Below are 11,264 nucleotides of genomic sequence, written 5' to 3' on the forward strand. Positions count from 1 at the left end.
GACAAAGCGCAAGCTTCACCACATGAGCAGCGTAAATGGGAGTGGGCTTACCAGTAAAAGGCAAATAGGATTACTTCATAAAGTCAGTTTTCATCTGGTGTCTGATTTTTCTCTGATAAATATTCTGCAACTTTTTTTTATATTAAAAAAAACAGCTGAAATTATACACTATATAACACATTTGCCAAAATTTTTGAATTTCCTTCTCGGCCTGTGATATTTTACATCATACAGATGTTTTTATGATATCCTGGCTATACCTCAAACACAAGACAAGCTGCGGGCATTCTAGGCCTTAATGACAATATTTACCATGTAGGAAGTCTAACTGGAAAATAAAATGTTCTACTGAATGAATTCAGAATAGAAGCAGCTTTAATTTGGTATTAACTAAACAAACACTGTTATTAGCTTCTTGCGCAGGTGGATCTCCACTGTTAGTCTAAACTCTTTGCTATCATGTTTCTCAAGGACCTCGAGCCTCAGCTGGAAATCCTTTTCCTAATCAAAGGAGTGAGTAAAAGAAGAGTGGCTCTTTTCCCTGGAAGGCTTGCAGTCATGCACGCAAGCCCTTTGGCACAGTGTTGCGGGGCTCAGAAGAAACACGAGCTGGATCCCAGAAAATCTGAGCACCTGGGTGCCACAGTTGTGCAGGATGCCTTTCTGAAGAGACAAAAAAAGATATGCGTGCCATCTTCACTAAACCCTTACTCAGAACTCCCAGAGGTTAAAGACCTAATGGCTTTCTTGTTCTGTATAAGTAGTAAACAGATTCAGTGGGGGGAAAATATTCCACATAACCAGACAGTACTTAAAAAATCTCTTGTGAGCCCTTACTGTGAAAGCTCCCTTGGTATTTGATTCTTTTAAGCAGTCTAAGCGCCTGATCCATCCAGTTTTTCATGATTGCAAGAACACTGAATGAGTAACTGAGGATTTAATAAAAAACGTTTACAACTAGGTTTAACATGTGTTTACAGGGCAACACAAATGCTCTCAGGCACTCAGGCTCTACCTGAAAAATAATAAAGCTCTTCCTCTTTGAATTAATCCTGCCCTTTCATGTCAGTTTCCCTTCCTCCCATACCAGTTACGCAGGTTTTCCCTGCATAACAGACGTGTTTGTGATTCTTTACTTTTCCTGCAACCCGAAGTTATACCGCTGATGTCCACAGCAGTAGCAGTGACTTCAAACGTCATGCCATGCCAGCTCTGTTACATCTGCTGTGCAGCTCCTAACTGTTAAAACCTGCACAGCAGCATCTTTGGTGGCAGTGCTGAATAAGCTCTAGTGAGCACACACAGTCAAGGCTTTCCAAGCTGCCAAGAAAAGAAATATTTAGATTAGATTAAGTCTAATCAGAAGCAAAACTTTCCACAATTACCAGGAAAAGCTAGACAAAGACAGTTCCTTTTTCTGAGGCAAAGTGTCAGCTATGAATGATGGCTTACTGATGTGAGCAAGCTGCTCAGGCTACTGTGAAGCCTAACAAGCTGTTTCTCTATGCCCATCTAGCTCTGCCGCACTAAGGTGCTCTCAGTTAGCAATCGAGGTCATCAATCAGCCAGCTGCCACTGCAGGATTAATTCTCATGCCTCTTATTTCCATATATCTGTTACTGAGAATGGATAGCACTTTTATGTGGATTCACTGAAAGTAAGTTGGAGATTTAGCCTATTTTAAACTTAAAAAATCCAAGTATTTCTTCTACTTCAAGACAATGTGAGTCTTTTCCTATTTGGGCCAACCCAGAGAGAGAGACAGAGCCCATGTGTGTCTACGTTTCTGCATGTGTGGTCTATTGTGCAGCAACTGTAGATGTTTGAGCGTGTGTGCTTCTTTCTTTGTCTTCGGGATTTTTCAGTATGGTGTGCCACTCCTGAAGTCTTCAAGCCACATGAAACAGATGTGGCTGAGTGATCCTCTCACTCTACTGTTACTGGTCTCCAGCACTGTTTTCCTTTGCATTAGTTTTCTGCAAAGAAACAGTTGCCGGAGGTGAAGCCCACTCATGAAAGTTGCCCTGTAAAAAAAAAAAAAAATTAGAGCCAGCACAAGGCATCAAAGGCAGACATGAGCTGGCATACATCTGGGACCAAAGGCAGTCCTAAGTCTCTCTATCCCAGCCACTGTTAGGAGGAGGTGGGTAACGAGCAACTGCTGCATATTAACGCATAGCAGCATGCCACTTGAATGAGACATACAGTATAGCCTAAGCACTGTCAGCTATCTTTCATTCTGTGGTCTGTCTTTTTTTTTCTAGTTTATTGAGCCTGACTTCATCTTTAATGACTGGCAGACATTTGTCAAAGCAGTTCTTATATTTGTGGAAAACTGCGAAGCATTTTAGTGTTTATGAGACGTTTTATGTCATCTCTGTGGCTCTTCTGTTTCTTAAACTTCACTCTAGTGTGCTGTTCTTGACTGTGCTTCTCACTGAGCTTGTCACAGCATTCCCTCCCTTTGTACGTTTGTTGTAACAGACAGGGATCATGTGTTTTGCTGGGGGGTATGTTTTTACAGCGATACATCCAGCTACTCGATCCCAGGCTGTTTTGTTGCAACATTGTGTGCTCTGCTGTGCTTACGTGAGTCCGGCGGCTGAGTGATCCTCTCAACCTACAATTGCACAATTACCAGGAGTGGGTTTTCGTGGTTGATCACACGTTGCAGTGGGGATTCAAAACACATAGTTACACACAGATGAAACCATCGTTAGATTGTAGTTTAGCCTGCGGTCATGTAAATTATGGGCATTAAAAGAAGCAAATATAATTACATATCAATCTTATCTATGTGGGTATTAACAGAAAAAGGTGAGTTACAGTGCCATCGTGTGGACAATGCAAAGTGTTGCAGTTGTATTTCTATTTCTCTAAAGTAAAAACACATACATACAAATTAAAGATATATAGCAGTATTAAAATATTGATATAAAAAAAAGAATAGATAGATGTAAATAAATAGCTTAATAAATGTTATTGGGAATATATTTGGTGCTTGTGCCCAATCTGGAACCAGATCTACACGTTTCCACCAAAAAAGTTGTTTTTGTTTGTAACAGCAGCTATGGAGTCACAACTACAGATGTAAAAATTAAAAAAAAAAAAAAAAAAATTATAATAAAATATAAAACTCATTCATATTGGACTGAAAATCGTGTGTGCTGAGAGAAGCAGTTGCCTTATGCTTGAGAAATAAGAGGAGTTGAAACTCTTTAGCTCGACATAAGTACGATATACTTAAAGAAGTCCAGACGCTTTTCTTTGCAAACTCCTTTGAATACATACGATATGATTTCACAAGTAAACTCACTACTGTCAAAAATAATTAATTCTATTTTTCACCGACATTACTGATAAATAATAACAAGCAGCTCGATCACTCCAAAAACTCTGTGTGATTTCAAATCAAGAAGCTTTTCATGGTTCACTGTACGAGGCACTGAGCTTAGTCTGAAGAGTTCATTTAAAAACCAACAGTTTGATTTTCTTCTTTTAATTCTACTTTTTTTCGCTGAGACTTCTATGGCACTTTACTGGATGTACAGACTGAAAAGAGCCAGGTGTGCCCTCTAGTGGATTCATTTTGAGCAATATGACATCAACCAGGAACTCGATATGACGTTTTGTAAACTTTTCATACTTCTAAGCCTCGCAGTTGTCAGAATGGAAACTGTTCAGATTTACAGAAAACAGATGATGTCAGAAGTGGGATTCGAACCCACGCCTCCAGGGGAGACTGCGACCTGAACGCAGCGCCTTAGACCGCTCGGCCATCCTGACTTGTGCGACATGTTATTGAAAAACTGTTTTGTTGTGTTATTTTTAGGTCATACTTCATATAGTGGGTTTACTGAATATATTTAATATGGATTACAAATATTTGAATAACACAATTAATTCTCCATGCTCCCTCCACTTTTCCATCGTATTGAGTACTTGCGACTTACCACTAGATGGCGACATTGTTCGGTTCTCTTGGACCCAACACATTGATTTGATGCAGTTTATGGTTTAATCACAAACTGTAAAAATCAACAGTGAGTAATGGGCATCCAGATGGTGAGTCATGATTTGTTGCTACTGACAGAACAGAATCATTGTGAAGCATGCAAACTGCAACCTTTCACAGATTAATGTCACTGGTTTAATCACTGCAATGACCAGAAGTAAACACAAGTCCGGGATTTACTGGGAGACTTTTGGCACCACCTCAGCACTGCTGCCTGGCAGGGAAACAAATGGGTTTGCTGCATCAGCCTTTAGGAAAAGATCCAGGGGGGTGTCCTGGAGCAATATTATACTGACTGTGAAACTTTAAACCTTAAAATTCCCTTTTAAGGAGTCATACTGAGAAACACAGAGTTAGTAACAGTGCACGATTCTCTTTGCAAGAAGTTTGGTTCTAAACTAGTTCTTTTTTTAAAAAGAGCAAAAACTGGTATGTATGCAGATTTTGTGCACCATCACTTTGTTGGTTCTTGTTTCTTTTGTCATAAAATGTCCTTTCTGTTGTATGTTGTGCAGTTTCTTCACAAGTACATGTTGCCATTTCTGAATCTATATTTTCACATTTTGTGCCTTTGTAAAGTGATGCATTTCTTAAAAGGCACACCTCTGCTCTGTTTCCGTACATCAGCGAGCGAGCGAGCGCGCGCACGTATGTGTGTGCTAGCGCGCGCGCCCAGCCCCTTCCTGATCCTCCCTCAGTACTTTTTTTTAATCTGGATAATAAGTCACTTATTATATGTTTGTCAAGCAAATAGATTTTTCCAAATTCAAAGCCCCTGAAGGCAACACCATGAAGAGATGTTCACTGAACTGTGGCAGTGTCTAGCAGGGAAACACTGCGCTGTGTTCTCTGTCGAGTGGATGACACACAAACCTCCCGGATATTTGTTTGATGTTATAGCACAAGCATGAAAAAGTTCTCTATGGTTAATGTCTCCCTCTATCTCTAATATGTTGCACACCTCTGTGTGACATGGGAAGACTTGTTAATACATTAGTATTTTCTTTTCTATTGAACATTCTCTGTATTAATTACTATTTTACTAATTATTTAATGTCAGCTTAAATTTTACAACAAAGCTTGATAATAATTCGGACAATTTGCTCACAGGTTGATGTTGTCTTCAGACATCAGAGTTCTCTGTGTCTGTTGTTTTTGTTCACTGTTGTTATTCCCCTCCTCTGTTGCCCTCTTTGTTTCCTTCCCTGTCACCATGGGGACTGAGCTGATTGATTAGATGCCACCAAAGTCCAAATCAGCAGAAACGAAATATGACAGCAGATGTTAACCAGACTGAGTGGGAGGAATAGGGAACACAATAAACCTTAACTACTTTAACTCATTCACATTTACTGTGCTGTTTGCTGCAAACTCATTATAGAAGCTGACAAATGATGATGGAGGTAAAGTTCTGGAAAGTAATAAAAATAAAGGGGGGGGGGAAACACCAGGGCATATTTTCTCCACAGTAAAAATATAAGCTTTGACAAAAACAGGACATTTAGTTTGATTTTGGTTTTTTGGTTTTTTATTGTGTGTAAGCAAAGATTTTGCAAATGCATGTTCATAATGCCCGGGTTTACGTGAGTGTTATGAACAGATGAGAAGGAGGAGATGTGAATATGAGGCTTGTGTCCGTGTCCTTTAAACAGATGGTGTCCAGACTGAGACAGATGAGAAGCTAAACCCAGAAGAACCAATAAGAAAAGGAGGAGACGATACAAGACCAGTTGGACTTTATTGTCACAGCTGCTTGACTTGAATAAGGTTGACTAAGGTTCAGTATGGACTTTTTTTTAGTAATTCTGCTTAATTATTATATTGCATTGGTGTCAGATATTTTAAAAAATATATATATTGTCTGAGCAACTGTTTGAGCTTCTCCAGAATCTGCAGTATATCCTTGACTTTCTGATGTTACCTACTGACATTAAGCCAAACTGTGCAGTCAAAGAAGAAGACAAATGAAGGTCAATGAGTAAAAGAGAACAGAAAAACTAGCACAGAAACAGAGCATGTGCATATATAATATATATCTGCAAAAGCCAGCCTGATGTAACCTTGCAAGACATCTGTGAGCAAAGCATTTTTTAGGCTACAGTATACAAGAAGCAAGTCATTACAAGGCTATGTATGATTTTATCTTAGATTGATTAAACCGTATTTACACTGATAATTACAAGGAGCTGTATATAAAATGGTCTTTTATTCCAGCTGCTGCATGCCTTCTCTACTGTGAATGTTCCTACTATTCATGATCAATAAAAAATTATCCGTGTACTGGTTTTTCATGATGATGGCAAAAGAGATTGCGTGATTTTGCCAGCGGGCCAGACTGGCCAGCATTTATATTTCATAGGATATCACAGCATAAATAAAAACTTACAGAAAGATTACAGCTACAGCCAGATACAGGCAGAGCTGATCATCACTGCTTCAGCAATGATGGTAAATTTATTCATTCAGATGTTCAAAGTGCTCACAGTCCTGCAAAAAAAAAAGAAAAGAAAAAAAAAAGAAAAAGTCAATGATATATTGACATTAGATCTAAGCGTTGTAAAGAAATGCAAAGGATGCCATCATGTCCGTCAAGTCCTCTTTGAAAAGGCCACATAAATATTGATGTTTGCCAACACTGCAATTTTGAGAAACCATTGTCATAACGTGCGCCTCTTTTTTTCCTGTGATGAGCATCATATCCATGCCATTTTCAAATCGACAACACATAAATGGTCATACAGCGGCTTCGAGAGAACGGTAATGACGTTAGCCATGTGCCAAGGCCATCTCAATAACTTCACACGATCCCAATTGAGCATTTACTGTGCCATTTCTGACAGCGTCTGAGGAAACATTTTCCACTACCAACACAGAGGTGGAGGCTCAGTGGTGATTTACTCTCAGTGATTATGTTAGTAATGATTAGCGTTGACATTTCCAGAAATGAGCAGATCAAAATGTCATAGCCACAGCTCTGCAACTAGCACACTGGACTAGACGAGGTATAAAAAACAAAAACTAATCCTCAATATAAGAATGGATATCAATGCATGGTATGCATAACTTGCATGAAATTAGGTTTTCATATGTATTAAATTAAAAACGTTCCCCCCTCCTTAGTCCAAAGAAAGAGTTGTGCACACTGGTTTGCAGATCTACAGCTTTCTACTAGCAATCTCGTCAACTTCTAACTCTCCAGTTTCACAAATATGACTCAGTCTTGCATCAGGTCAAGGCTATTACAGCAGATATTCCACCGGCTTTCTGATTTTCCTTCTGTGTAGACACAGGTGCTCACTTAACCTTCTGCTAATAAGAGCCAGGGGAATGTGACGTCACTAGCAGAAGTTTCACGTCAAGTGGACTTTAAATTTAGTTGACTGGATTTTAACCTTCAAATGAACCGTCTGCAAAAACAAATCTGATAAAACAGGGAACGCAGGCAGGTTTTATTTTTACCTGCTGGTTAATAAAAGTGAAAGAAGACAGCGTCATCCGTTTTGCTTGTCGTCACTGAGCTCCGTATGGTAAGACGAGTAATCCTGCGCACAGACAGGCGAGGAAGCATAGGGGAGGTGGGGGGTGAAGAAGACCAAAAAATGCTGCTGCTGAATGGAGCCATACAACAGTGACAGTGTGATGGAAGGAAAAGACCAGGAGGACTGATTTTTACTCCACTTCAAGTCCAGGTTTCATCTATTTTTCTCCACTCGGGTAAATCAAGAGTCAGACACCATGAAGGCTGTTGGCAAGATAACTTTACCTGCAGCTTAAATATTTGATATTGAATGAGATGAAGCCTGCTCCTTGAATGCACAAGGTAAGTTCAGCTTTGTTTTTTTGGTTCCACGGTCGTTACTCCAAGGTCTTCTGCGCGGTTTCCGTTTTATTTTATTTATTTTTTTAGATTTGGTTCGCCGCAATCTGCAAGAAAGTTGAAAGATTACCATATAAAAACACAAACAATCCGAGGTTCCTCCTGCACACTGTTCTACTAAATATTATCTTCAAGAAAGATATCATAAATGTGTGTTATTCTTATTATACCAGCTGTTTTTTGTAAAACTAACAAAGGCTGCTTCGCTTTGTTTTTCTTGTCTTGATGTTTCAGTACCTCGGACAGCGTCGCTATAGTGGCAATACTACAGATTCTCCACTGAAGGGCAGCAGGAGTCTCTCATATCCCTGCATTTGTTCCTAATTGCCATTATAGCCAGAAGAACATAAAATGTTTTCAGATTTGCATCCATGATTTGTGCATGTTTTATAAAATTACACTATTGCCTCAGTTCATTTGCCTAGAAGTATTTTTATTCTATTTTTTTAACAGAGGTTTTGATATGATGCTCAGCGGTGATCATCAGGAGTCTGATCTCCCCTGGGGACACACGGACACCCTTCTGGACTCCCTCGGTGCGCAGTGTGGGTCCATGCCGGTTGGAACCCAGGATGGAGAGGCTAAAGCGCGTTCCAGGGAGGAGAAGAGGCGCAAGAGGCGAGCCACAGCTAAATATCGATCTGCGCATGCCACCAGGGAACGGGTTCGTGTCGTAGCCTTCAACCTGGCCTTTGCAGAACTAAGGAAACTGCTCCCAACGCTCCCGCCAGACAAAAAGTTGTCCAAGATTGAAATCTTGCGACTCGCGATTTGTTACATCTCATATCTCGACCACGTGCTGGACGTTTAGGACAAGTGTGACAGTGCGTAACCAGCCACTAAAGAACAAGAGATTTGGGGAATCCCTGGTCTGTATCCTAATGGAATACCACGCTGACATTATTATTGCATGACGCTGTTTCATTATGAGGATGAGCTGCAGGACAGGAGACTTAACTTCCGTAAAACGACTCGAAGAATGGAAAATGCTTTGGGACCTTCTCTATACACATATTGCATTCTGTATATCATTCACTAACTTATGGAGCACTATCGTGCTTGGGGTTAGTTTTTATTCCACCAAGTTGTAGAGATATATAATATAATATGTAACTGTAAAACACTTGTGTGTTCTGTGTTCCTTCTACTAATGGCAGCTGGAATTTCCTTTCAAATCATATTTGCTTAAAATAAACAGTAAAAAAGCTCATCTTGTTTTTCAAACTCATCTTGTAATATTTTTGAATCCGAAAGAGTTCAGAAACAATAAAGTTTCACCAAAACGCTGAGAAATAAATGTGAGTTTATATTTTCTTTTAGAGGGTTGTTTGTAGCGTCTGTAAAGAAGTTGACACCTTTGTCTTAGTCATGGCTAAACGAAGACACAGGTCTAATTTATGGGCATTCAAAACAGATTTCCGAACATTTTAAGGTTCTGACATTCTGCCCAAATACCGGATGACATCAGGATGTAGCTTTCAGCTCACTCGCCCCTGTGGTTTTCCTCTCCATTAGTCTGAGGCTGCCTGCGCTCCTCCTGTCGTCCATTTATGCGAATCTGTAATGTGGCCCATGGGGCTCGAGGTATTGTTCATGTCCACTCCAGCAGCAAGAGCGAGAGTCCTTTGTGCATGCAGCACATTACACGCACTGGTCTACACACCGAACACAATGCGTCTGAGAATATAGGGAACACGGGGCTCAGTTTAATGTCAGATTTCGGCGCAAATAGAGCAAAGAACCGCAAAGCTTGTGTGTGTTTAGAGATGTTGGTCAAATGGTGAAACAAAGGCTTATTGATCACACAGAATTTTGATACAATATATTTAATTTAATTATAAGTTTAATGCAATTCCTCCTGCACATGTATTCGAATTTGAGTTTGTTAATTTCAGAATTCAATCCAGTTTATTTTTCCTTGAAAGGAGCAACGTCGCCCTCTGCTGGTGTTTTAGAGAACTATATATACGGTAAGCGATTTCTTCGTGGTATGATGTCAGTTTTTAAAATATGGTTATTGAGCAGGCCCAAATAAATCTTTTGTTATCATATTATATAGATCATATTTGACATCATAGTTACGGGTTTTGAGTATCTTGAGCTATTGAGAGATGTTTGTTTAATAAGATATCTCAAGAGACTCAGCAGCACCTGGAGATTCCTCAATAGCATATGCTTTAATTACCGTGTAATCCATGCAGAAAAAGTCTCAGCCATAAGGGAAATTCAGCCTGTCGAAGATGTGATGCATTTAAAAAACCAAGAGAGAAACAACTAAATGTATCTCCTGTCAACTGCTGTGTTCAAGGTCAGGACTTAAGTAAAAACTAGCACCATTGCGTTGTGTTTTATTGATTATTGCTATTGTTGTGCAGGGGATCAAGAAAATCTCCCTTTTTTTCAGATTGCAAAGGTGGTTCTTTCAATAACAGTGAAAAATGGCATGTTCCCTTCTACCTTTTGTCTCTGTCACTTAGCCTGTGATGGGATTTCCTCTGGCAATTTATCCACTACAGAACCCACCGACAGTTTCTGTCTGCAGAGATCAGAGGTGAGGCGCCAGGGCCCTGGAAGTGTCAGCTATGACACCAGAACCTCGAGCTATTATAGAAATTACATCCCTGGTATGGCACTAATGAGATGACACAATCAGGTGCAGGTGTTATACCCCTATTAACCCTACCTTTAAGCCTTCTTTCTTCTACAATTAATATCATGTGTTAAGCTGATGTGTCGCAAAAGCAAGCCCATACAAGTTAATTAAAGATAAGGACAAAGTATGAGATGAATTAACAAAGGTCTCACCATGATCATAGTTAAACAGATCCAACCCTTAACAGTGGATCTTCAGAGTAATGGTCAGCCTTACGGGTTGCTCATAATAGGTAAAATAACTGAAATAATTCTGGGTGGATATTTCTGGATGTTTCTTTAATTCTGTTATGCTATTAAAGACACCCTTAACAGACAGAAAATGTAGTCCTATTCCTAGTCCTATCTGTCAGTTTCCCCATCAAAATTTTCAGTCTTCAATTTACAACGTTTTTACAGAGACGTGTAGTATAAAAAGTGCATACAACCGAATATACTGTGTTCATTTGCACAGCGAAACATGACTGGCTTCAAACGCATCTATTAATAATGAAAAAATAATAATAATTACTATTTTAGTTGACAGGTTAAATATAGGATAGTTTGGGCGGGGCTTAATCTTTTCATTTTCTAATTAGAGAAGTTGCACGTGAGCTTCTTCGTGAAAAAATGTCAAGTTAAGTAGCAAATCACATTTAGACATCAGTTACACTCACTGACGGCCCTGACCCTTCTACAGCAGTCGTAAAGGACGACCTCTTGCGGGTGAGAGCGGAAAAT

General features: G+C 39.6%; 1 protein-coding gene and 1 non-coding gene across 4 annotated transcripts; one reads left to right on the forward strand and one right to left on the reverse strand.

The window, feature by feature from the left end:
• The first annotated feature begins 1,610 nt into the window (after positions 1 to 1,610).
• On the forward strand, positions 1,611 to 9,170 carry LOC100708558 (helix-loop-helix protein 1). Of its 3 annotated transcripts, XM_019352668.2 has the most exons (3): positions 1,611 to 1,657; positions 5,668 to 5,792; positions 8,346 to 9,170. In XM_019352668.2, the coding sequence occupies exon 3, from the start codon at positions 8,356 to 8,358 to the stop codon at positions 8,701 to 8,703; it is 348 nt and encodes a 115-aa protein (XP_019208213.1). In that variant the 5' UTR covers positions 1,611 to 1,657; positions 5,668 to 5,792; positions 8,346 to 8,355; the 3' UTR covers positions 8,704 to 9,170. The 3 variants fall into 3 exon arrangements, with proteins under 3 accessions (XP_019208213.1, XP_019208211.1, XP_019208212.1); XM_019352666.2 differs by lacking the exons at positions 1,611 to 1,657; positions 5,668 to 5,792 and adding an exon at positions 5,812 to 7,835 and having other exon boundaries at positions 8,127 to 9,170; XM_019352667.2 differs by lacking the exons at positions 1,611 to 1,657; positions 5,668 to 5,792 and adding an exon at positions 5,812 to 7,835.
• Positions 3,704 to 3,786, reverse strand: trnal-cag (transfer RNA leucine (anticodon CAG)). Its single transcript has one exon. It is a non-coding gene; the product is annotated as a tRNA-Leu (tRNA).
• Positions 9,171 to 11,264: the final 2,094 nt, after the last annotated feature.

Source organism: Oreochromis niloticus, linkage group LG16 (genome assembly GCF_001858045.2).
Source record: "Oreochromis niloticus isolate F11D_XX linkage group LG16, O_niloticus_UMD_NMBU, whole genome shotgun sequence".
Lineage (NCBI taxonomy): Eukaryota > Metazoa > Chordata > Actinopteri > Cichliformes > Cichlidae > Oreochromis > Oreochromis niloticus.